Source organism: Bidens hawaiensis, unplaced genomic scaffold, assembly GCF_021521415.1.
Source record: "Bidens hawaiensis isolate Kalapana, Puna unplaced genomic scaffold, B.hawaiensis_p1.1 tig00018836_1, whole genome shotgun sequence".
NCBI lineage: Eukaryota > Viridiplantae > Streptophyta > Magnoliopsida > Asterales > Asteraceae > Bidens > Bidens hawaiensis.
This window is the reverse complement of record NW_027492860.1, coordinates 257274-279296: the sequence shown is the minus strand read 5'-3', so window position 1 is coordinate 279296 and position 22023 is coordinate 257274. Positions and strand designations below refer to the sequence as shown.

At 38.4% G+C, this 22023-nt stretch overlaps 1 protein-coding gene across 2 annotated transcripts; it reads right to left on the bottom strand.

Moving 5' to 3' along the window:
- Positions 1-6801: 6801 nt before the first annotated feature.
- LOC143557122 (UPF0481 protein At3g47200-like) lies at positions 6802-16009 on the bottom strand. Of its 2 annotated transcripts, none has more exons than XM_077046271.1 (2): positions 15903-16009; positions 6802-8188 (listed from the first exon to the last, which is right to left on the bottom strand). In XM_077046271.1, exon 2 carries the CDS (start codon positions 8161-8163, stop codon positions 6886-6888), a length of 1278 nt encoding a protein of 425 aa, XP_076902386.1. In that variant the 5' UTR covers positions 8164-8188; positions 15903-16009; the 3' UTR covers positions 6802-6885. The 2 variants fall into 2 exon arrangements, with proteins under 2 accessions (XP_076902386.1, XP_076902385.1); XM_077046270.1 differs by having other exon boundaries at positions 6802-8214; positions 15903-15996.
- Positions 16010-22023: the final 6014 nt, after the last annotated feature.

Sequence of the window (22023 nt, the reverse complement as noted above, 5' to 3'; positions counted from 1 at the left end):
AATTGGTGGCCTATCAAAGGGATCCGAATGAAGATCATTCAAATCGATTGTATGTGGAATTGAAGGACTTGAAGTCGAAGGAATATTTGGACCAATATTATCATCATCATCTTGTTCTTGCACATTATTACCAACATTTGGACGTCCATCATTGTCGTCAAACTCTTGAAATTTTCTTTTAAAAAATATGCCAATAAGAACTTGTTTTGAATGTGGCTTCATCTTCTAAGTTCCAAATACCCTAATTGCCTAATTATATAAGAAAGTAAGAGTTACAATTTTAATTATAACCAAAGACAAAATAACAACCAAACTTAACAACCAAACCCTAACCAAAAGTTCAATTTCATCCCTTTTACATATAAACCTTAAAATAAAAAATAAGAACAAATGAACAATACCTTTGAATTTTTGGCAGAGAAGGAGTGGCGACGGTGGTGGTCCGGTGGACTTGCTGGAGTGGCGACGGTGGATGTTGTGGGAGCAGAGAAGAGAGCCGATGTGGCGGTGGTGGTCCGGTGGCGACAGTGGATGTGGTGGGAGGCTGGGAGCAGAGAAGAGAGCAGATGTGTGGTGGTTGTCTGTAATCATCATCTGGAGTCTGGACTCTTGAGGATATTATGTAGTTGGGTTTAAGTTTTGTGGGCTTTTTACTAATGTTTGGGCTTTTAAATAATTTATGGGCTTATTAAAATCTTTGAGGGGTAACCCAGTTTTTGTTGAGGGGTAACCCGATATATAAAACGACGAAAATAAATTTTTTTTTACACTACGGAATAGAAGTTGAGGGGTAACCCGGGTTACCCCTGCCCAAGGCATAGGTCCGCCATTGCGGCCGGGTGGAGGTAGGGAGGAAGAAGGCTATCCATTTTGTTTCGTTACAACTAACATGATGACCCTTTTTGGAATATATGGGACATAGGAAGAGACTCATGAGCTCATGGCAAAAGAAACCAAACTCGGAACCATTCTTATGGAGCTTGATTGCTCTATAACTGCTAGATTCATAGAAATCCCTATATGCTTTAGGTTATAACAGTTTATTTGTAAGGTTTCTGTTACTGAAAACCATTTTTGTTAACTTGTAAACGACTAGCTTGTAGTATCTAAAAGAAGAAGAAATATGTGTATTCATTCTAGACAACACTACCCTTTCCAATGATTCCATATTTCCTAAAGTATCATAATACCATAGCCATCACAATAAACCTAAAGGTGCAAACTAAAATATGAATATCATCATTCACTCCAATTTTCATCTCGCATCATCACCATCTCACCATTCTTCTAGTTGAATTAATTTCTGAACCACTTTCCTCAAGTGGACTAGCATTAAGATCAAGCTCTTTCATTTATATTTTGTTTACTATGATCAGGGTCGTTACAAGTTACAACCTGCATGTACCTCAGTTTTTATATTTTGTTTATATATATATTTAGGGACTAATATTTATATAAGTTTGTTAGTATAAACTAGGATAATAACCCGTGTTACACACGGGTGGAAAACATATCAAGAAACAAACAATATAAAATGTAAAAAATATATTCAATCAACACAAATATTTGACATAAGTTTTTTACCATCAGATATTACAAAAGATGTTAAACTATGTCTATATCATAAAAAGAAAATACTTTATAAATAAATAATTCATTAAATAAGGAATAATATAACATAAATGAACCATTATATCTGAAAAAATATAAAACACATTAGTAACAGATTTTGTAATATTATTTAAAAACTAAGCTTACAAATACATACCATGTTTAAACTTATATTTTCACCCGTGTAGAGTTTTCGTTCAAAAACCTTTTGAAACAAAAAATGCCAGGTTTAAAAACCGTAGCTCGCATTCGATTCTCCTGTCATGAAATAATAATAATAATAATAATAATAAACAACATGTGTAGATAATTAATGAAAAAAGTAGTATAGAGAAAAGAAAATAATAAAACAATAAAAAACTTACAGATTGATCCATGAGGACCATCTCCATCAAGAAGTCCTCGTTTGAAGTGTTTGTTATCCTTGACGGTCCATACTCTCAAAACTCTAACCTTAACTGTGGATGGAGATGTTTTGAGAACATTGATTTCATCCAACATTGTAAAGCTTTGAACCTCCATTGTAATCTGTTTTAAACCAAACGATAAAAGACTTTACTGAAATAATTCGTTTAAATATAAAATTTATAATTAACAGTTGAAGAACTTACTTTGTAAAAGCTTCAAAGGCAAAAGATTGTTTTAATGTGGAGAATGCATCTATAAGCGGATGCTATATACTACATATGGAAATGTTTATTTTTGATAAATACTGCAAATTCAGAAGCCGTTTTAATTAAATAATAAAGACAATAAATCGAATTCAATATAATGCAATATACATCATATAAATAAAACCCTATAAAAAAACCTATAAATACAGCATATAATTTCTAATAAAAATCCAGGGCTTGATTTTTAGAACTACCAAAAATTATACATCTAACTATAATAATAAACCAATTTGACCTGCTGACTAATTTAGAAACCGTTTTAATTAACACATTTTTTTCCTTTTATTTTTATTGAAATGTTTACCGAGGATCCATCTCCTTTAAAAAAAATTCCTAGTCTGCATTTTGTAAGATTGTTTTAATTGTATTTTTGTAATATTGTTGTTGCATGATTGTTTTAATTAAAAATAACAATTTTTGTAAGGTTATGAATTTTTAGTCAATATATAACTAATTGATCAACTATATTAAAAAAGATTTTAGTTTTCAAAAATAACAGTTTAATGTTATCAAAAATTAATTATGAATATATGGAAAATAATTATATGAATGTGATGATGTGGAGTTCTATGCATATGGACATCCTAGATTAATGACACATGGATAGAATTGAGTTGCTTTATTATATTAGTTAAATTATAACAGTTAGGTTCCTATCCATATATAATAAGATTTTCAAATTTTAAATTGATAGGTCATAAAAATAAATTAATATTAGTGAAACTTGGAAAAAGGCGTACTATGAACCAAAAATCACAATATATAAACATAATTTTAAGTAACAAACATATTAAACATCATATCGATTAACCGATAATTTAAAAAAAATCATATTTAAACCCTAAATAGATTAAAACATAAATCGATTAATAGGAATAGATTAAATATCAAATCTATTAACCATTAGTATAAAAAATCATGCAATTAAACTCTGAATCCAATAACAGTGAATCAATTTGATGTTGTTCTTCACAAAAATCGATTAAACACTAAAATACAAATCATACCTGATAATTGCAAACGATGAGCATATTTAATGTTGTTTGGATTATGAAACCGACAAATAATGAAGAACCAGCTATAGATGAGGCGAAGAATCTAGTTACAAAAGATGGGGAACGTTATGATTTTTGAATGAAGCATGTGTCTTTTAAAGAAGAAACGATGAACAATTTAAACCTAGTAAATTTATTAAGTTTTTTAATTCTAACAATAATTAGAATAATTAATATCATAATTACATCAATAAGTTACAAAAATATAAAAAGTCAATATCAATGATTAAAATTTTATTATGAATATGTGAAAATTAAATTTATAAAAGGTTGATAACATACCAGCCTATTTGGACAACCTAAATTATATTGCTTTAATATATTAGTTACATCTTTAACTTATATATCGTTTCATTTACTAAAGTTAAAAACTTGAGACCTTATTTTTTATTTTATTTTTTTAAACGGCAAATATTGTTAAATCTGTGTCCACTAACTGACTCATAAATAAACCAAATTTCCCTTTTCTTGGGATTGAACCCAAGAACACTCATCTACGAGTAAAAAATGTAAAAATACACACCGTCAGGTCATAGTTGTTTAGTACGTGGTTGGGATCTTTGCATATTCTTTTGTTATTTAAGTTTGCCGAAGTGATAAATAGTCCATGGACTTATTATCTTTTGTTGAACAGCCAAGCGACTTTTATTCATCACAAAATATGAGGGAAAGCTACCAGCAAGTAGCTCCCAAAAAAATCAGTTATTATACTAAAACACATGCAGCCAAAATAACACAAATTAATGAATGTGGATGTTGACGGACAAAAATCTGGAAGTAGCAGACGATTTTATAAAAATATCAAACATTAATTCCAAATAAACAAACAAATAAACAAATACATAAAGAAATGCAAACATACATAATCCTGGTCTTTCTTTTTCAGTTTTTCTTAAATATTAATGATCGATTGAGACCCAACCAACTTGCCTTTGTTTCTTTTATATGGTGTTGTAGCCTTTGTTATTTATTTATTTATTTCTTTTTTTTTGAATGAATGATTCACGTTCTTTCAAATTCGGTTTATGCTTTGGTGTCAAACGGGTAATGACGTAAAAAGAGTCAACTAACAAGAAATTGTCCAGAGTGTATATTTATAAGGTAATGACTCCTCAATCATTTAATTAAGTATATTTGAAATAATATAACTTTTTTTCTATATATAAATAAGTAAAAAGCTTTTCTAAGATATCACGTCGTTAAAAGTGTGGATCTCTATATTAAAGAGAGCAAAAAGATGACATACATCTGTCACATTTACAAGTGAAGTGACACCCATTTTTATTTCATCTTATCTCATTAGTATTTACAAGGTCTAGCTAAAAAACTTGCCTAATAGTTAAAATTAGAGTACAAACACTTCTTTCAAAATTGGACCCTGACTATTTGATATATCAAAGGTTTGAATTAATGTCTTATGTGACAGTCCAACTATGATACAAACTATTAAAAAAAAAGAAGAAGAAGAAGAAGTTTGGCTTCCATCAATTTGTACCTTGAATAAGTCTAATGCTACAGGTGAATTCACTTTATTCTTTGACATCTTAGTTAGTCATGGAATTGATCTTCAAAATGAAAAAAAGTGAATAAATAAAAATAATACCACGTGTCGATTTCAAGCTGCTATTTTTAAGAAGTCATGGTGAGGTAACAGTTTACAATAACTTAGACTATTAGACGACTATGTGTGATACTAGTGGGGACCGGGGAGGCCTGCGTGGTCCTACGTGGGGCGAGTAGGATTGCGGGAACACTGTCGCCTCCTTTTGCAGCTAATTCGTGTGTTGAATGGCTCCCTCATACCGCACACCAATAAACTTATAATCGACCATTGCCAATTATTTGAGCATTGCTGAACTCAATGAAATGACTGTCGATATACTATTCAATGAGCAGCATACTTCATGTCCAAGAACTAAAAAAGCTCACTTAAATCATGATCATGAAGGTGCACACAACCGTTCTATGATGTTATCTTTCAATACATTTACATTTTTTGATATCAAATTTAGTTATTTACATTTTAAGTTATCTAATTTGCATTTTAATTTTTTTAAAACAACTAAATATAATTTGTATTAAAATATTAATAAAAAAGGAAGAAGAATGGAAAATAATAAATACAACATAGGTTAAGTAAAGAGATGAACGTTAGAGGAGGTGACAAAGAATGAAGAATTATAAGTATAACATTATAATATCCACATCGTCAATGAGTTACCTTACTAAGTTACTGCTAAAAATGGATTTAACACGTTTATAATACATGAAAAAGTTACAAAATTGGACCAAAAGTGGTTTGGGGCTACTAGCCTGCTTTAGTCACTCTACCGTAAACCAAACAAAAAATAGAAGAATAAATGTTATATCAAAGCACATGACTATTTAAAAATCAATGCACAATACGTACTGAGACAAAACAAATGTACCTATGTTATTTTTATGGCTACTTTGAAATGTTAGTTATTTCTTTTCTCAAATCCAAAATTTAAATACTTTCTAAAAACAACATGTTGTAACACCCTTATATAAATCCTACATCGCTCAATCTAGATAAGAGACATCGTTCTATCCATAGAAGAGATATTGGGCCATAAGGAATTATTCAATCGTATTGATACCATCAATGTGTTCAGGGCATAATGATAGTGGATAATAGAAGAACTTCGTATTTTAGTATGTCATGTGAAAGTTTACCAGGATGGATGACATTTTGAAAAGCCTCTTACATGGATAATGAAAGACAAACTGTGTGCTTCTTGTGGGCAAAACAGACAATATATTGGTGGTATGAGGGTCGATGTTACATACGTTTTTTTTTATTTTAGTTATTTATTATTTTGTTTAAACTCACTAATTTTTAAATCAACTCAAGTTATATATATCCTTTAATTTTTATAATTTAACCAAACTATTAGTTATTAAAAATGTAACAATTTTATAAATTTTCGAACTTGTGAATTAGTTATTAAAAATGCATTAGTTTATAACCAAACTTGTGGTATGAGGGTCGATGTTACATACGTCTTTTAAACCCGTGAAATCATAGGAAGGGTATCAAACATACTCATTGAACTCAAACTAGCGGCATTGGAACAATCTAGTCGAACTCTACTATATTATATTTGAGTTTTTCGTTTTTCAATTTATAGCTTGTAGATTTTAAAAATTTTTGTTCAGATCACTGTTTCTTTTTATTTACCATTGTGTTTGTCTTTTTTTGTTATTGTTTCATTTTCCTCGTCATCGAGTCCTTTTTCCTCGACAACGCGTTATATTACCCAGCATTATGTTATATTTTGCTCAATATTGTGTAATATTTTACGATCTATTATGTCTTTGTACAATTTTTAAAGTTAGGAGACTCTGTAGGATAAGTTGGATAAGTTAACCCACTATTTTTATAAGTTTTACAATTTCGTGTCACAAGAAACGTTCTTTTTATATTTTAAGTTACATGCTTTTACAAAAAAAATTACATATGAAACCACAAAGACGCTGTCCAAACATTTTACTTATAATAGAAGATAAAACAAGGTAAAAATCTAGTTGTTGCCTGAAGCAGGGTTAATGGTAAAGATGGTTTGAATCACGGTTAGAACAAATAGGAAGATTCCCGCAAATAAAGCAATGATATTCCAAGGACTGCTGAAGTAAGTCTTCCTCATCCTGGCTATATGCTTTGGCCAGTAACCATTGCAATGCTTACTTAAGGTTGCCCACTCTTCACAGTAAAAGAACTCTTCCTGAGTAACTTCTTTGCATATGCTGTTGATCATGTTAGCAGCTTCTACATTTGAACCCATATTGTTTTCAAGGACTTTTGAATTTACCAACATGACAACATCCTCTTGAGTGTTAACTAGCATATCCATGGTAAAAGCATACGATGTAATAAGTTTAGGAGTTTGACTCCGCTGCTCATATACGATGAGATTCCTTAACACCAACTCAGTGAAATCATGAATGCGCAGTACTGGCATTCTAAGAGTAGGCTTACTCCAACACCATGAAATGCATGGGGAACTATATGACTCCACATTCATATCTATGGGCCATTTTGGATTTTGGTTAGGTTTGAACTTGACACCGGCCCTGTCCAGATCTAGAGCCGAATAGTATGCTGAGCTTATGTAACCTGATTTAATACCAATTTGAGGCTTGTAACATTCATGTAGAAGGCTAAGAATATGAGGAGTGTTATCAATGGAAATCTTGTTGATTTCTATATCTTCCATGAAGAGGCTGAGATCATCTAAAACCGGACAAATAAATTGAATAAGGGTGACGTTAGGAAGTTTCTTCAACATAGTAGATTGATATATTTCATTAAGAAAAAACAAAGGGATCTGGTTTTCTAGTAGCACCAAGTCAAATATTACCGTTTTGGGTAGCGAGGGGTTTCCCAAAAATGATTCCTCAGAACTTGAATAACGGTAAATGAATTCAAGTATGAAACACGCATCCAAAACCATCATTTTGGCAACTTCTGCATCATCATAGTTCTTCCCCCAAACATAACATGCCTTGATATCGCCCATTGAAGAGTACGCCTTTCCCACACATGATTTCAGTGTTACTTCAAGCGGGGAACTTATACGACTCATTAGACTAATTAGATGAATTATTTTCTGTTTTTCAAATGCTTGCAAATTGTCGTCTTCTTTGTGGAGAGGTCCAATAGAGACCATTCGAGGTTTAAACGAGCTTGGGCTAAGCTCGCGTAGTGTGTGAGGTGCCATGTAAATCGATGGTGACGGGTTCATATTGTTGACTTCGTTTTCTATACAATCTAGAAGACTTTGGAAGGTCCCTTGAATCATGGTCACGTCTCCAAGCTCCAAATCACTGTTTCCCGTAGTCAATGTTATTTCCTGTGAATTATGAGTTAGACCGGAATATATGTATTTTTGAGGGCTGTGTTATAACTTTACATATGATTACTTGATTGAAGGGGAAACAAAAGAAAACAATGGCAATTAGCACATTCAGTATGACAAAATAACATGATGAAAATAAGAAATTAGGCTTTCGTTGATTTCATTTAATTAAAAAAAAAAGAAAAAAAAACTAAAAATGAATAATGCAAGCAATTAGAACCAGAAAATTGATGTGTATCAGATTGATATTCCAAGAAAATAGTTAGCCAAAGAGAACTTACAGATTTTTGGAAGAGACTTGATTCATATCTAAATCATAAGTAATTCATTCATCATCATAATACGGAACTAACAAAGCCATTATATAGGCTCGAAATAACCAAAACAAACAAATTAATAGTGCCACTAAGTCACTGTAGGGGTATGGTACTAAAACCCGGTTCTACGACCCTAAATCTATTATGTTTGGCTTATTTCATTACATGGACTAATACAATGTTATTGGGCTGAGGGAGTTTTGTGGAGGTAACCCTAACTGGGCTAGGCCCATTAGGGTACCATGATGGTGGCCATGAGACTCTATATAAGGAGGTCTCCACCTCCTTATCAAGGGTCATGCTCAATAAGAGCCACCACCACTTTTTGTGTCTGTGAACAAGAAATCCTCAGGATATCTTAGCAGTCACCTCCACACCCCCGAAACCATTGCAGGTCTCAACATTGCAGGTCGCCGGCGCAGCCGCAGAAGAAGAAGAAGATCAAGACGTGGTTCGTTCATCTCGAAAATCCGTGGAAACATCGTCATGGATCAGGTAAGATTCATTTCGTGCTTCGACATTGGCGCCATCCGTGGGACGGCAACGAACTGCCCTTCGATCTTCATCTCGGCTGTCAGATCTCTCCCAAGAAAAACGCAGATCTGGAAGTTTACAGAAAAAGGCTTCAAAGCTTGTTCTATTTAAAGCTCAAAAAGATCCATAGATCTAAAAAGAGGCTTCCAGATCTGGGCAAGAAGGAAAATCCGTGATTGGAATGATCAGATCTCCGAATCTGTGATGGTTTTAAATCTGCTCCGGGCTTCAGATCTGTCCAGATCTGATTTACAGATCTAGGTCTAGATTACAGACCTGGATTTTGGGTCTAAAGTTGCAGATCTGACTCTTAAATTGCAGATCCGGAAATTACCAGACTTCCGCCGCCATGTACGCACGCCCGTGGGTTCTCACTCCGCAGCCGTGCATGTGCCGCCGCGGAAACCACCAACTGGGTTTTTGCGCAAGAGACCTCCTTATATACGCGCACTCGCGAGTCACCATTCTATCGCCGTGCATGCGCGCATCAGGCTACGCGCCAAACTTCAAGGTTGGGAATCCTCCTAATATCCCATATGGCTACGCGCCAAACTTCAAGGTTGGGAATCCTCCTAATATCCCATATGGCTACGCGCCAAACTGCAAGGTTGGGAATCCTCCTAATATCCCATATGGCTACGCGCCAAACTTCAAGGTTGGGAATCCTCCTAATATCCCATATGGCTACGCGCCAAACTGCAAGGTTGGGAATCCTCCTAATATCCCATATGGCTACGCGCCAAGGTTGGGAATCCTCCTAATATCCCATATGGCTACGCGCCAAACTTCAAGGTTGGGAATCCTCATAATATCCCATATGGCTACGCGCCAAGGTTGGGAATCCTCATAATATCCCATATGGCTACGCGCCAAGGATGGGAATCCTCATAATATCCCATATGGCTACGCGCCAAACTTCAAGGTTGGGAATCCTCATAATATCCCATATGGCTACGCGCCAAGGTTGGGAATCCTCCTAATATCCCATATGGCTACGCGCCAAACTTCAAGGTTTTGGAATCCTCATAATATCCCATATGGCTACGCGCCAAACTTAAGGGTTGGGAATCCTCATACCATATGCTCACGCATCACATATGCTCACGCCTATTACACATGCTTACGCATCACATGCTCACACATGTCACAGTCTACACGCACGCGCACGCAACATCTGCGCGTGGCTCATAACACAAAACCAAAGTCTACGCGCACGCGCATGCAACATCTGCACGTGGCGCGGGACATAAAGTAGCTCGTAAGTCGCCTCACGCGCAGGCTTTATTATTCACACAGCTCATAAGACGCCTCGCGCGCAAGCTGTTATTATTCTTACAGCCCGTAAGTCGCCTCACGCACAGGCTTTTATTATTCACACAGCTCATAAGACGCCTCACGCGCAAGCTGTTATTATTCTTACAGCCCGTAAGTCGCCTCACGCGCAGGCTTTATTATTCACACAGCTCATAAGACGCCTCGCGCGCAAGCTGTTATTATTCTTACAGCCCGTAAGTCGCCTCACGCGCAGGCTTTTATTATTCACACAGCTCATAAGACGCCTCGCGCACAAGCTGTTATTATTCTTACAGCCCGTAAGTCGCCTCACGCGCAGGCTTTTATTATTCACACAGCTCATAAGACGCCTCGCGCGCAGGCTTTATTATTCTCAGCTTGTAAGTCGCCCCGCGCGCCAGCTTAATTATTATTCTCAAAGCTCATAAGACGCCTCTCGCGCGCAGGCTTTACTATTCTCATAGCTCGTAAGGCGCCTCACGCGCAGGCTATATCATTCTCAGCTCGTAAGACGCCTCTCGCGCGCAGGCTTTATTATTCTCAGCTTGTAAGTCGCCCCGCGCGCCAGCTTAATTATTATTCTCAAAGCTCATAAGACGCCTCTCGCGCGCAGGCTTTACTATTCTCATAGCTCGTAAGGCGCCTCACGCGCAAGCTATATCATTCTCAGCTCGTAAGACGCCTCTCGCGCGCAGGCTTTATTATTCTTAGCTCGTAAGTCGCCTCACGCGCCAGCTCAATTATTATTTTCAAAGCTCATAAGACGCCTCTCGCGCGCAAGCTTTATTACTTTCACAGCTCGTAAGTCGCCTCACGCGCCAGCTCAATTATTATTCTTATAGCTCATAAGACGCCTCTCGCGCGCAAGCTTTATTACTTTCACAGCTCGTAAGTCGCCTCACGCGCCAGCTCAATTATTATTTTCAAAGCTCATAAGACGCCTCTCGCGCGCAAGCTTTATTACTTTCACAGCTTGTAAGTCGCCCCGCGCGCCAGCTTAATTATTATTCTCAAAGCTCATAAGACGCCTCTCGCGCGCAGGGTTTACTATTCTCATAGCTCGTAAGGCGCCTCACGCGCAAGCTATATCATTCTCAGCTCGTAAGAGGCCTCTCGCGCGCAGGCTTTATTATTCTTAGCTCGTAAGTCGCCTCACGCGCCAGCTCAATTATTATTTTCACAGCTCATAAGACGCCTCTCGCGCGCAAGCTTTATTACTTTCACAGCTCGTAAGTCGCCTCACGCGCCAGCTCAATTATTATTTTCAAAGCTCATAAGACGCCTCTCTCGCGTAAGCTTTATTACTTTCACAGCTTGTAAGTCGCCCCACACGCCAGCTCAATTATTATTCTCAAAGCTCATAAGACGCCTCTCGCGCGCAGGCTTTTATTATTCTTAGCTCGTAAGACGCCTCACGCGCAGGCTTTATTATGCTACAGCTCGTAAGACGCCTCTCGCGCGCATGCATTATTATTATTTTAGCTCGTAAGTCGCTTCTCGCGCCAGCTTCATTATTATTATAGCTCGTAAGTCGCTTCTCGCGCCAGCTCCATTATTATTATAGCTCGTAAGTCGCCTCACGCGCGAGCTTCATTATTATTATAGCTCTTAAGTCGCCTCGCGCGCATGCTTTTATTACAACATGTCACCATCATGAAGAAAACCTCTCAAAACTCAGACAATAAAGACAAGGCCAAAGAAAAGGGAAAAAACCAGCGCTCCACCTATTACAACCGCCTCACACCTTATAAAGTCCAGCGCTCCACCTAGACGCTTGCGCGCCCAGGAGCAACACCGGACTTGGGGGGGCTTGTAGGGGTATGGTACTAAAACCCGGTTCTACGACCCTAAATCTATTATGTTTGGCTTATTTCATTACATGGACTAATACAATGTTATTGGGCTGAGGGGGTTTTGTGGAGGTAACCCTAACTGGGCTAGGCCTATTAGGGTACCATGATGGTGGCCATGAGACTCTATATAAGGAGGTCTCCACCTCCTTATCAAGGGTCATGCTCAATAAGAGCCACCACCACTTTTTGTGTCTGTGAACAAGAAATCCTCAGGATATCTTAGCAGTCACCTCCACACCCCCGAAACCATTGCAGGTCTCAACATTGCAGGTCGCCGGCGCAGCCGCAGAAGAAGAAGAAGATCAAGACGTGGTTCGTTCATCTCGAAAATCCGTGGAAACATCGTCATGGATCAGGTAAGATTCATTTCGTGCTTCGACAGTCACAAACCCACAATCTGTAACCACTTAGATCAGAATAGCATTCACAGAAATGTTCTAACATAGAGTAGAATCTAACATTGAAGAGATTAGTTAACAACAGTTAGGAACAATAATAACTAAGTAGTGCATAAAGTAAACAACTATATGCAGGGCCGGCTCAACGAATGTGGAGGTCTAAATCGAAACAAGATTCTGGAGCCTTTTCATGACAATTGTTAAGAAAAAAAATCTGCTTATTAAAAGTTTTGAACTCATAACCTATATTTTAGTAACAACCAAGACTACCACAACACCAATACATTACTTTGACTTTACTTTATCCATTATAATATATTTATATATAATGTTCTTTTAAACTTGAGGGCCTTAATTAATTTGGGGCCTAAAGCCCTAACTTGTTTTCGCTGTCCCACGAGCCACCCCTGACTATATAGTTCGAGGGTGCATGATTACGTGGGTGGGTTGGCACGCATAAAAAATATTCTAAATTAATTAATTGTATTAATTTACACTTTCACGTATCCTAGAAATTACCAATTAGTCTATACAATAATTAATTAATAATACATATATCAAGAATCAAAGTTAAGTTTACTATTTCAGCTAGGATGATGTGAAATATTGACTCAGTTATCCTCCATTGATATTGTCAAGAAGATCACGAGTCGTGTGCTAATTAGTTTGTAACTAATTGATTTGGGTGGGGTTGGGCGGCTTGCCAGGTCACAATTGGCAAGTTTACATAAAGGTGATTTTGGCCTGGCCGGGACAAAACGGTTTCGTTTCAGAACAGGTGCGTGTGAAAACGGGGGCTATATCATGATTATTTGCAGTAAAGGGTAGCGATTTCCAATCACTTAGTTTGGTATTCTCTTTGACCGCTTTAATTGGTTGAAACATCTGACTTAATTGCATACGGCTTTTAGGATGAGATTTATACCAAAAAACTGGACATTAGTAGCCTGCCTCGGGTCAGTAGTAACAGCTGCTTCGGCCCATCCTGCCACGCTCTTCGTTGTCAAGACTAACTGACCCATTCTTGAGTTTAGAGATGCCCGGAAGCACCCGGATTAAATTAAGAGAGAAAGAAATTACCCAAACTACCCAATAATGATTGCACGGGTATGATTGCCAGGCCTACCATCTGGGCTATATGTATAACAACTATCTTAGAGGCAAATGGTTTTTGGGAAATGATTGAATTGATGTCAGATACTCAAGCTGATGTCAAGAAGGACAAAACTACAATGGCCTACTTGTTTCAATCGTTAGCGGAAGACTTGATTCTTGCAAGTTGCAAAATGCAAAACGGAAAGAGAAATTTGGGACACACTGAAGACTAGACACATTGGTGTAGATCGGGTGCAAAAGGCATATGATCAAACTCTTAAGATAGTATTTGAGATGTTGGAGATGAAACAAGGAAGATACAATAGATCCATTCACCGCAAAGTTGACTTGTTTTGTCACTAGGGAAAATACCCTTTGGATAAAAAAAAATCAAAATTTGATGAACCAACCCTAATATGAAAACTAGTGAATTTTGTACCGGATAGGTTCGTTCAAATGGTTGCATCCATTGAACACTATTCTGATCCAGACACGATGTCGCTTGACGAAGCTATTGGAAGACTAAAAACATATGAAGAAAGAATAAAGTTCAAAATGGGAAAATTAGCGGAAAATAAAGACAAACTATTGTTAACAAGGCATGAGAACAACATGAACCCTGGACTAATGTTTCCGAAATTGTGGACGAGGGAAATACCATCCATCATAAGATCGAGGTCGTGATAAGTTCAGACAATCTGAAAGAAAGGAAGATCCTTCACAAAACACGTCAAAGAACAGCAGTAAGAATTATAACAAACGAAAGAAATTCCAAAGAGATGTGAACAAGATTTAATGTTGTAATTGTAACAAACGTGGACATTTTGAGGCAAACTGCCCTCAAAAGAACCAAGCATAGGAACAACCAAACTTAGTTCAAGAAAAAGAGGATCTGGCCCTCTTGATGGCATTCTTAGAAGATTAGAAGGCTCATTAGGAGATTTTGCACCCAGTAAATATAATGGAGCAAGCAATCATATGACCGGCATAAGACCCACACTTTACCAAAATTGATGAAAAAATCACTGGACATGTTCGTTTTGGAGATGGGTTGACATATGTGGAGATAAAAGGTAAAGGCTCGATAATATTAGAATGTAACCAAGAGGCAAGAGTTATATCTAAGTTTATTACATTCCGAGCCTTAAAAGAGTAATATCTCAAGTTCATAAACTTTTGGGTTGTTAGGTTACAGTTAAATAAAAGAAACATAGATTTTGAAACAAACAACAATTCTCTTGTGAGACTACAACACTCATATCAAAGTCTTGAGTTAAATAAGCCCAACACAAATTTAAACTCAAAGATGCTTGGGCTACCAGCCTACGAAATCATCGTACAATGTTTTTTCTTTTCCTTTGCAAATAATTCTCGATGTGAAAACACAGAGACAAAGGGCTGAGCTTTGAATAGGAAAAATAGTGGATCTGCAGGGTCCCAAATGAATTGGCTTATTCGAAAAAGGCCTTGTTCTTTGGAAGATCTATCTCGTGTCTGGTACTCCACGGTTCCACTCTGCAAGAACTCCGAATCATTCTCTTGAAGCTCATTCTGCAAGAACTCCGAATCATTCTCTTGAAGCTCATCCTCTTCATCATAACGCTTGCCCCTTTCTTTTTTCACTGGAATGGCAAGTTTGGTTTCACACATACTTAACAAATTTTATTTATGGATTATCCATAGCAAGAACCAAAGTGTCACAAGACTCACAACTCTCCGAACAGTCTGGACAAACCACATGGACATGACGCTTAATTTGCTCTTTATTTTAAAGTAAACAAATAGTTTGTTCATGAAGTAAGATCTAGCTGCGGCTTTAGTCTTTATTTTTCTCTCTATCCACACTTTAGAATTTGGATGTAATTTTTAGAAAGTATGGACTAAACCGCAATCATGCCTTACTTCATGAACTATCCATTTGTTTATTTAAACATTAGAAATTTAGAGCAAAGTAAACGGCATTATCTTACAAGGTGTAAAATTTTGTATTTTTCAAGTATGAATCCATTTTGGATTTAATGGAGTAGCCATTATCTTAGTTTTGAAAATTGATCGAAGTGTCAAAATATGTTTTCTTACTAATGACCTAACTTTCATATATGACTGGAATAAAAATGCATGAATACTACCCGGGTTGAAAGAATCTAACATGAGAAATCAACGATGAAGATTGATTTGTATAGGCGTTTTACCTCGTTAAGAAGAGGGTGGGCTGTGTCTTGAGCCATGCCTACCTCTCCAAGCTCCAAATCCCCCATATTGAGTATGTTTGTTGTATGTATGAGAGTAATTGAGGACAGAACTTAAGTAATCTTGTAGAAGATTATTGAAATCTGGCTATATTATAAGTTTATTACTTTTCATTCATTAACATTACTTGAGAAGGAGGTATCCTGTGAAAAAGAAACTATCCTATTCCTTTCTTATATTACCCTACTTATATTTATGCTAAGTGTGTGAGTTAGGACTTCAAAAAGAAAAAGGAAAAAGAAAAAGTTAACTTATTTTATTACAAAGTCAAGAATCAAATACGTTTCAATACTTTTGTTTCTTTGTTGATTATTTCAAAATATATTCGATCAGGATCCTAATGTATTAGTACTACATCTAATTTCTACATAAGTTCTGTGTGTAGAAATATGTTTTTAATTAAGTTTATCAGTTAATAAAATCCCTTTTAAAAGCTTAAGTATGTATTTGTATTGGATCTTGATAACAGTGTTTGAATTTTAGAGTTATGTTTCCTTTTAAGGATAATGCAAATTCGAGCCAGTATCATCTAGAGGTGCATTAAAAAACTGGGTTGGGAACATAACTTGATTTTGAAACTAGTTACGGCCTGTAAAGTAGTGTTGTAACCGGTTTGCAACCCTACACCTTCAAATCAGCCAAACTCAAATCAAACCGGTTAAAACCTAATCTCAAACTGGTCAAACCCGATCATTTCTCACTTCTAAACCGGGTTGGAAACTGATCGATGCCGAAAGGCTAATCAAAATTATTTATGAAGATTTTATGTCTTATATACCTTTACTACTAAGGGTAAGCAAGGTCGTATTTACAGGAAATCAATGGAGAATGCTAATCAAACTCATTGTTTATTGATTAATTAACTATAGGAGGACAAATGATGTCAAGCAAATTGTAGAGATTTGATTATGAACGCACTTCAGGTTTAGGTTATGTAACGCCCGACTAATTATAACTTCTACCGATTGGACAATCAGTAGATATGACTCGTTAATGAAGGTTGATAAAAAGTACGAGATACTTTAATTTAGTTATGATGATTCACATAACTTACTCCGACAATTTGGCGCAACTGAAGACTACCTAACTACCAATTCTTTAATTTAAAACCCAGCACTTATTAATGATTAATGACAAATAGTTTAATAATAATAAGAACTTAATCCTAAATGTTTATGAACTTAAATTAAATAATTGATGATAAATGTAAATTCCAGTAAACTAATAATCAATCCAGTAAATGTAAAGGTTCAATTAAATGAAAGCGTATTCAAAAGTCAATCCAAACACATGTAGAAATCATAAAGTATTCTGTTTATATAGAAAACCTAAACTTGAAGTGGTCACGAATGGTTTAGACTTCCCTCTACATTGTGGTTAGCTCGATTATGGGTTGAAGGCTTGAAACCAATGAAGAATCGACGATCCGAAAGCTCCTAGATGACGAGAATTTGCCAAAAGTTCGTCTATAGCCGCTACTAAAATGCCAAACTTCTATCGAATGGGGGTTGGGATCATTGATATAATTGAACTAAGGCCTTTTGCCCTTTTTTAGGTTCCCTGCACATCGAGAGGGAGTTCTATTCATCGCTCGTGTGTTGCTAAGGACAAAACAGTCAAGGATCTAGACACCAAACGTTGCGACACGTGAGGATTAAGAAAATAATATTTTTGGATCTGTCTCATCGAGAAACCCAAAATTCATATATTATAGGTGCCGTAACTCGTTATCTATCCCAAGATATGCCGTTTTACTTCTGAACGTTTTCCTGTCATCCTCTCTTGTTCAGTTTTGGCATTGGCTTTGGATTTCTCATCCAAAGTCATTCCAAATCCTTCTTAACCGTCCATAAATACTTCCTTATGCTTCCTCCCTTTCAGGACTTGCTTTATCTTCTTCTTAATAGTTATGAATTAACTCGTTTAAGCACTAGACACCTGCAAATGTAAAATAACTCAAAATAATCGTGTTCAATATATATGAACAGCAAAACCACATGATATTAAACATTAAAGACGCATCCTTTTACCCAGTCATCACAAACTGAACCGATTTCACCCAAAACTTGGTTTGACTTTCTTGACACAACTAGACCCGATTTGTGCGCCTCTCCATTGATCATGTCAAGAAGATAACACTTGAGGAAACTGTTACTTATAACATGATAAACAAACATTTTTTTTTTACAAAGAACAAAAAAGATAATAAAATGTTGCGGGACTATAACACTCGTATCAAAGCATGAATTAAGTACATAACTATATCACACAATGTTAAATAAACTTTGGCTTGTGGCACAACTTCAAACAATGTGAAGAGGTAGGTCCCAGCAGAGGTGGTTAGGACCCGCAAGACTCCCTTAAAAGGAGACGTCTGCGCAGTTGAACACGCAAGACTCCTTAAACGGACGTCTGCGCAGTTGAACCCGCAGACTTCACCATAGGGACGTCTGCGCCGCGACCTAACCACGCTCAGAGTTGTGACGACCTCACATGCGGTACGCAAGCTGGTCCCGCAGGAAATGCCTCCCTATGGTTTCCAAGTATCCGCCTGTTCCCACAGGTGCGGATACCCGCCATTAGGGACTGGCCACCCGCGCAGCATGGCTACACGCATAAGGCTCAAACTCGTAATAATTCAGTAGTCACCTGAAGAAGGAATGAGCAAAGCCGGGAACATTCCCGCATAAAGGCGGGAGGGGGAAAACTCCCGCCTAAATGAGCCAGTCCGTATAATAATGGAGGATCTTTTGTGTGATACCTGACGAGGTATGGACAAAAGATCTGACCAACGATACAACAGCTCACTGACAGCAGCATGGCAGACAACACGCCACAGCACTGTGACCAATAGCCGCCGCCTGCTCACCAACTCCTGCCATACCACGTGCCTAGCCTGTAGTTGGTGGAAAAGGAAAAGTGAACAGCACGCCTGGTCACTGTCAGCCGCTGCCTATCCACCAATTACCAGCAGAGCACGTGCGTAGGCCACAGTTGGCAGAGTAGTAGGCCGGCTAAACCTCCTTGGAAACCCACCTTCGGCTATAAAAGACATCAAATGGTATTATCATTTCATCATCTAATATCTTGTATAATTTACCTGATAACTGCTCTAGTATTAATAATATACTTTTATATTCAAAGAGTAATATAGACTGATTCTCACGCCGGAGGGTGGTCACAAGGAGGAACCCCCCCCCCCCCCCCTTTCTTAGTGACGAGCTCACGGTGTCTGTTTTGCAGGTTATCGGAAGAACCATCTTGCCGGAATTAACCCCTCGTGGGAAACGTCTATCTAACCCTCAGGTTACTCGTAATCTGTCGGGGTTCGACTGGTGTTTCCTCATTGGCGCCATCCGTGCATAAAGCTAGAACTTTATTTTTCTCCAGTTTTTTCAAAACTTCTGGAAAGATGGTTAAGGATACTCCGGTCCCGAAACCGAGTAACCAAGAGACTCCGGTTATCACAACCCCAGCTACTGGGGGAGATACCGAGTACACAAACTTTACGAACACTACCCCAGCTACCCAAGCCGGGGCAAGTGGAGTAAATAATCGTTCACTGGGATTCATTGATACCCAGATAGAGAAACAACGAACGAGGCTCCCCTACCAAACTCTTGATGAAGTTAAGGCATGGGCGGAGGCACGTCAGAAAAAGTTCCAAGCCGAGCTGGACGAACGCCTACGTTCCGTCCAACAAGCTTACGAATTCGGAGGTACACACCAGCTCAACATGAGCAGTGAATGCGAATCCTCGGATGAAGATTGGGAGGAATCTGATTCCGACGCAAACCCTCGCCTTAGGGTGAAAGGGAAGCGTAAGAGAACAGACTTCCAAACAAGAAATTTCGGAGAGCCTTTCGAACAAAGGAACGCGGAGGCAAAGTCTCGTGACTTTTCCAAAACCTTTAGACCTACGGTTGCAAACGCTGGAACTTCCAAGTTTGCAAGGGACATTGCGGAAGCAATCGCCCAAAAGGCGCCAAACAGATGCCCAACATTGGCACCTACGATGGCATATCCGACCCGGATGATCATCTGAACAGATTCATAGCGGGGGCAACCGTCAGTAACTGGACGGAGCCCACGTGGTGTTACATGTTCCAGATGACACTGGTTGGAGCAGCAAGAGCGTGGTTTGACCGTCTACCGGTCCACCACATCTTTGATTGGGCGGACTTTCAACACAAGTTCAGCCAACACTTCAGTCAACAGAGGAAATATACTGAAGAACAATGGACAATACTCAACTGCGTTAGAGATAAAAACGAGCCTTTGCTAGATTTTATTACTCGCTTTAACTCAAAGAAGCTGAGTCTGGGTGTTATAAGCAAAGACCTTGTTCGCGCAGCTTTCATTCAAGGCGCGGATTACCCAGAGCTTATCCGCACGTTGACGGGTAAAGATGGCATGCCATCCACATGGGATGCCATCATGACGGCAGCCAAGCGCTTTGCCGAAACAGAGAAGCAACTGGGTAGAGATCTGCCCAAGACTACAGACTTCTATACGCAAAGAACTAGAGAAAATGTCCAAACCGCCCAGCGGAACAAAAGGAGGAAGCTACACATGTGGTAGTCAAGGGTAAACTTTGACACCTCATCTAGCTCTCGCTCCTTCGCAGGCGAAAGAGGTAATACACAGCTGTTGGATCAGCACCCCAGGTGGACGCCGCTCACTAAAAGTGTCACGGAGGTATTCACCACGGAGAAGCTCCCATGGCCAAGAGCTCCGAAGATCTGACAACATCCGGATGCAGATCAAAGCAAGTATTGTGACTTCCACGGCATAAAAGGCCACAATACTGAAACGTGTTCCTCCTTGAAAGATGTTATCGAAACATTTGTCAAGAATGGCAGACTCCGACACCTGGTGGCATCAATCAAGAACGGAGGGAAGAATGACAACCGATACAGAAACAACGGGCGAAAGCCAGTTGACATCAGTATCCACACGGTCCAGGGTAACATCATGGGTAGGAAGAGACGAGCGACAGAACCGTGTGCATGGAAAGAGGCCGAGGTACGTTTCCCACGAGTGCCAGGAGGACCCAGCAAAGAGGGCCCCATCATCATCAAAACCCAGCTGGGGCATTACATCACTTCCCGCACTCTCGTGGACAACGGCGCTTCATCAACGGTTATGTACAGACAGTTCTTTGACAAGCTAGATGAGGAAGACAAGGGGCGGTTAGAAACGGTCTACGCCTCGATGGAAGGATTCGATGGCAGCACGAACAACCCCCTTGGTATCTTATCTTTCCCCGTCACTCTTACGGATGGGAACCGCTCATGCACAGAAGATGTGGATTTCGTTGTCATGAGAAAGACACATCACACATATGACATCCTCTTCGGAAGAGATGGGATGGCAAGGTTCAATGCCGTTGTATCTTCGGTCCATGGTATGATGGGATGGCCAACGGCGGCAGGTGTAGCAATGATCACCGGCGTTCCCCAGGTATGTATCGCATCTGTTTCTTCCAACCCCAAACCAAAAATGGCCAAACGCACATTCACCGAACCAGAAGAATGGGCTTTCAATGGCAAATACCCCGATCAGGCGGTCACCATTGGCCCAACAATCACTGACCCCGCACGCACCTTACTCAAGCGCTTACTACAGAAGAACGCTGATATCTTCGCATGGAAACCAGCAGATATGACTGGTGTACCTCGAGATAAAGCGGAGCATAAGCTCAAATGTGACCCGGCTTTTACGCCGTCATACAAAAGCGTAGAGTAATGGGGGCAGAGCAAGCTAACACGTGTAGAACCCAAGTCAAGGAACTCCTTGACGCAGGCATCGTGCGCGTTAGCAGATATCAAACTTGGGTTGCAAATCCCGTTATGGTACCGAAGGCTAACAAACAATGGCGCATGTGTATAGATTTCAAAGATCTGAACAAAGCATGCCCCAAAGATTGTTACCCGTTACCCGAAATTGATCTCAAGGTAGATTCGTTAGCACCGTTTCGCCTTAAATGCTTCCTTGATGCGTATAAAGGATACCATCAAATCCACATGGCCGTTGACGATCAAGATAAGACCGCATTTCGGA

Bases quoted from the DNA above. Each gene is read 5' to 3' on its own strand.
- LOC143557122 (XM_077046270.1), bottom strand. From the start codon at position 15,968: ATGGGGGATTTGGAGCTTGGAGAGGTAGGCATGGCTCAAGACACAGCC. The intron at 8,215-15,902 runs GTAAAACGCCTA...CATAATTCACAG, and splicing joins CCCACCCTCTTCTTAACGAG to GAAATAACATTGACTACGGG.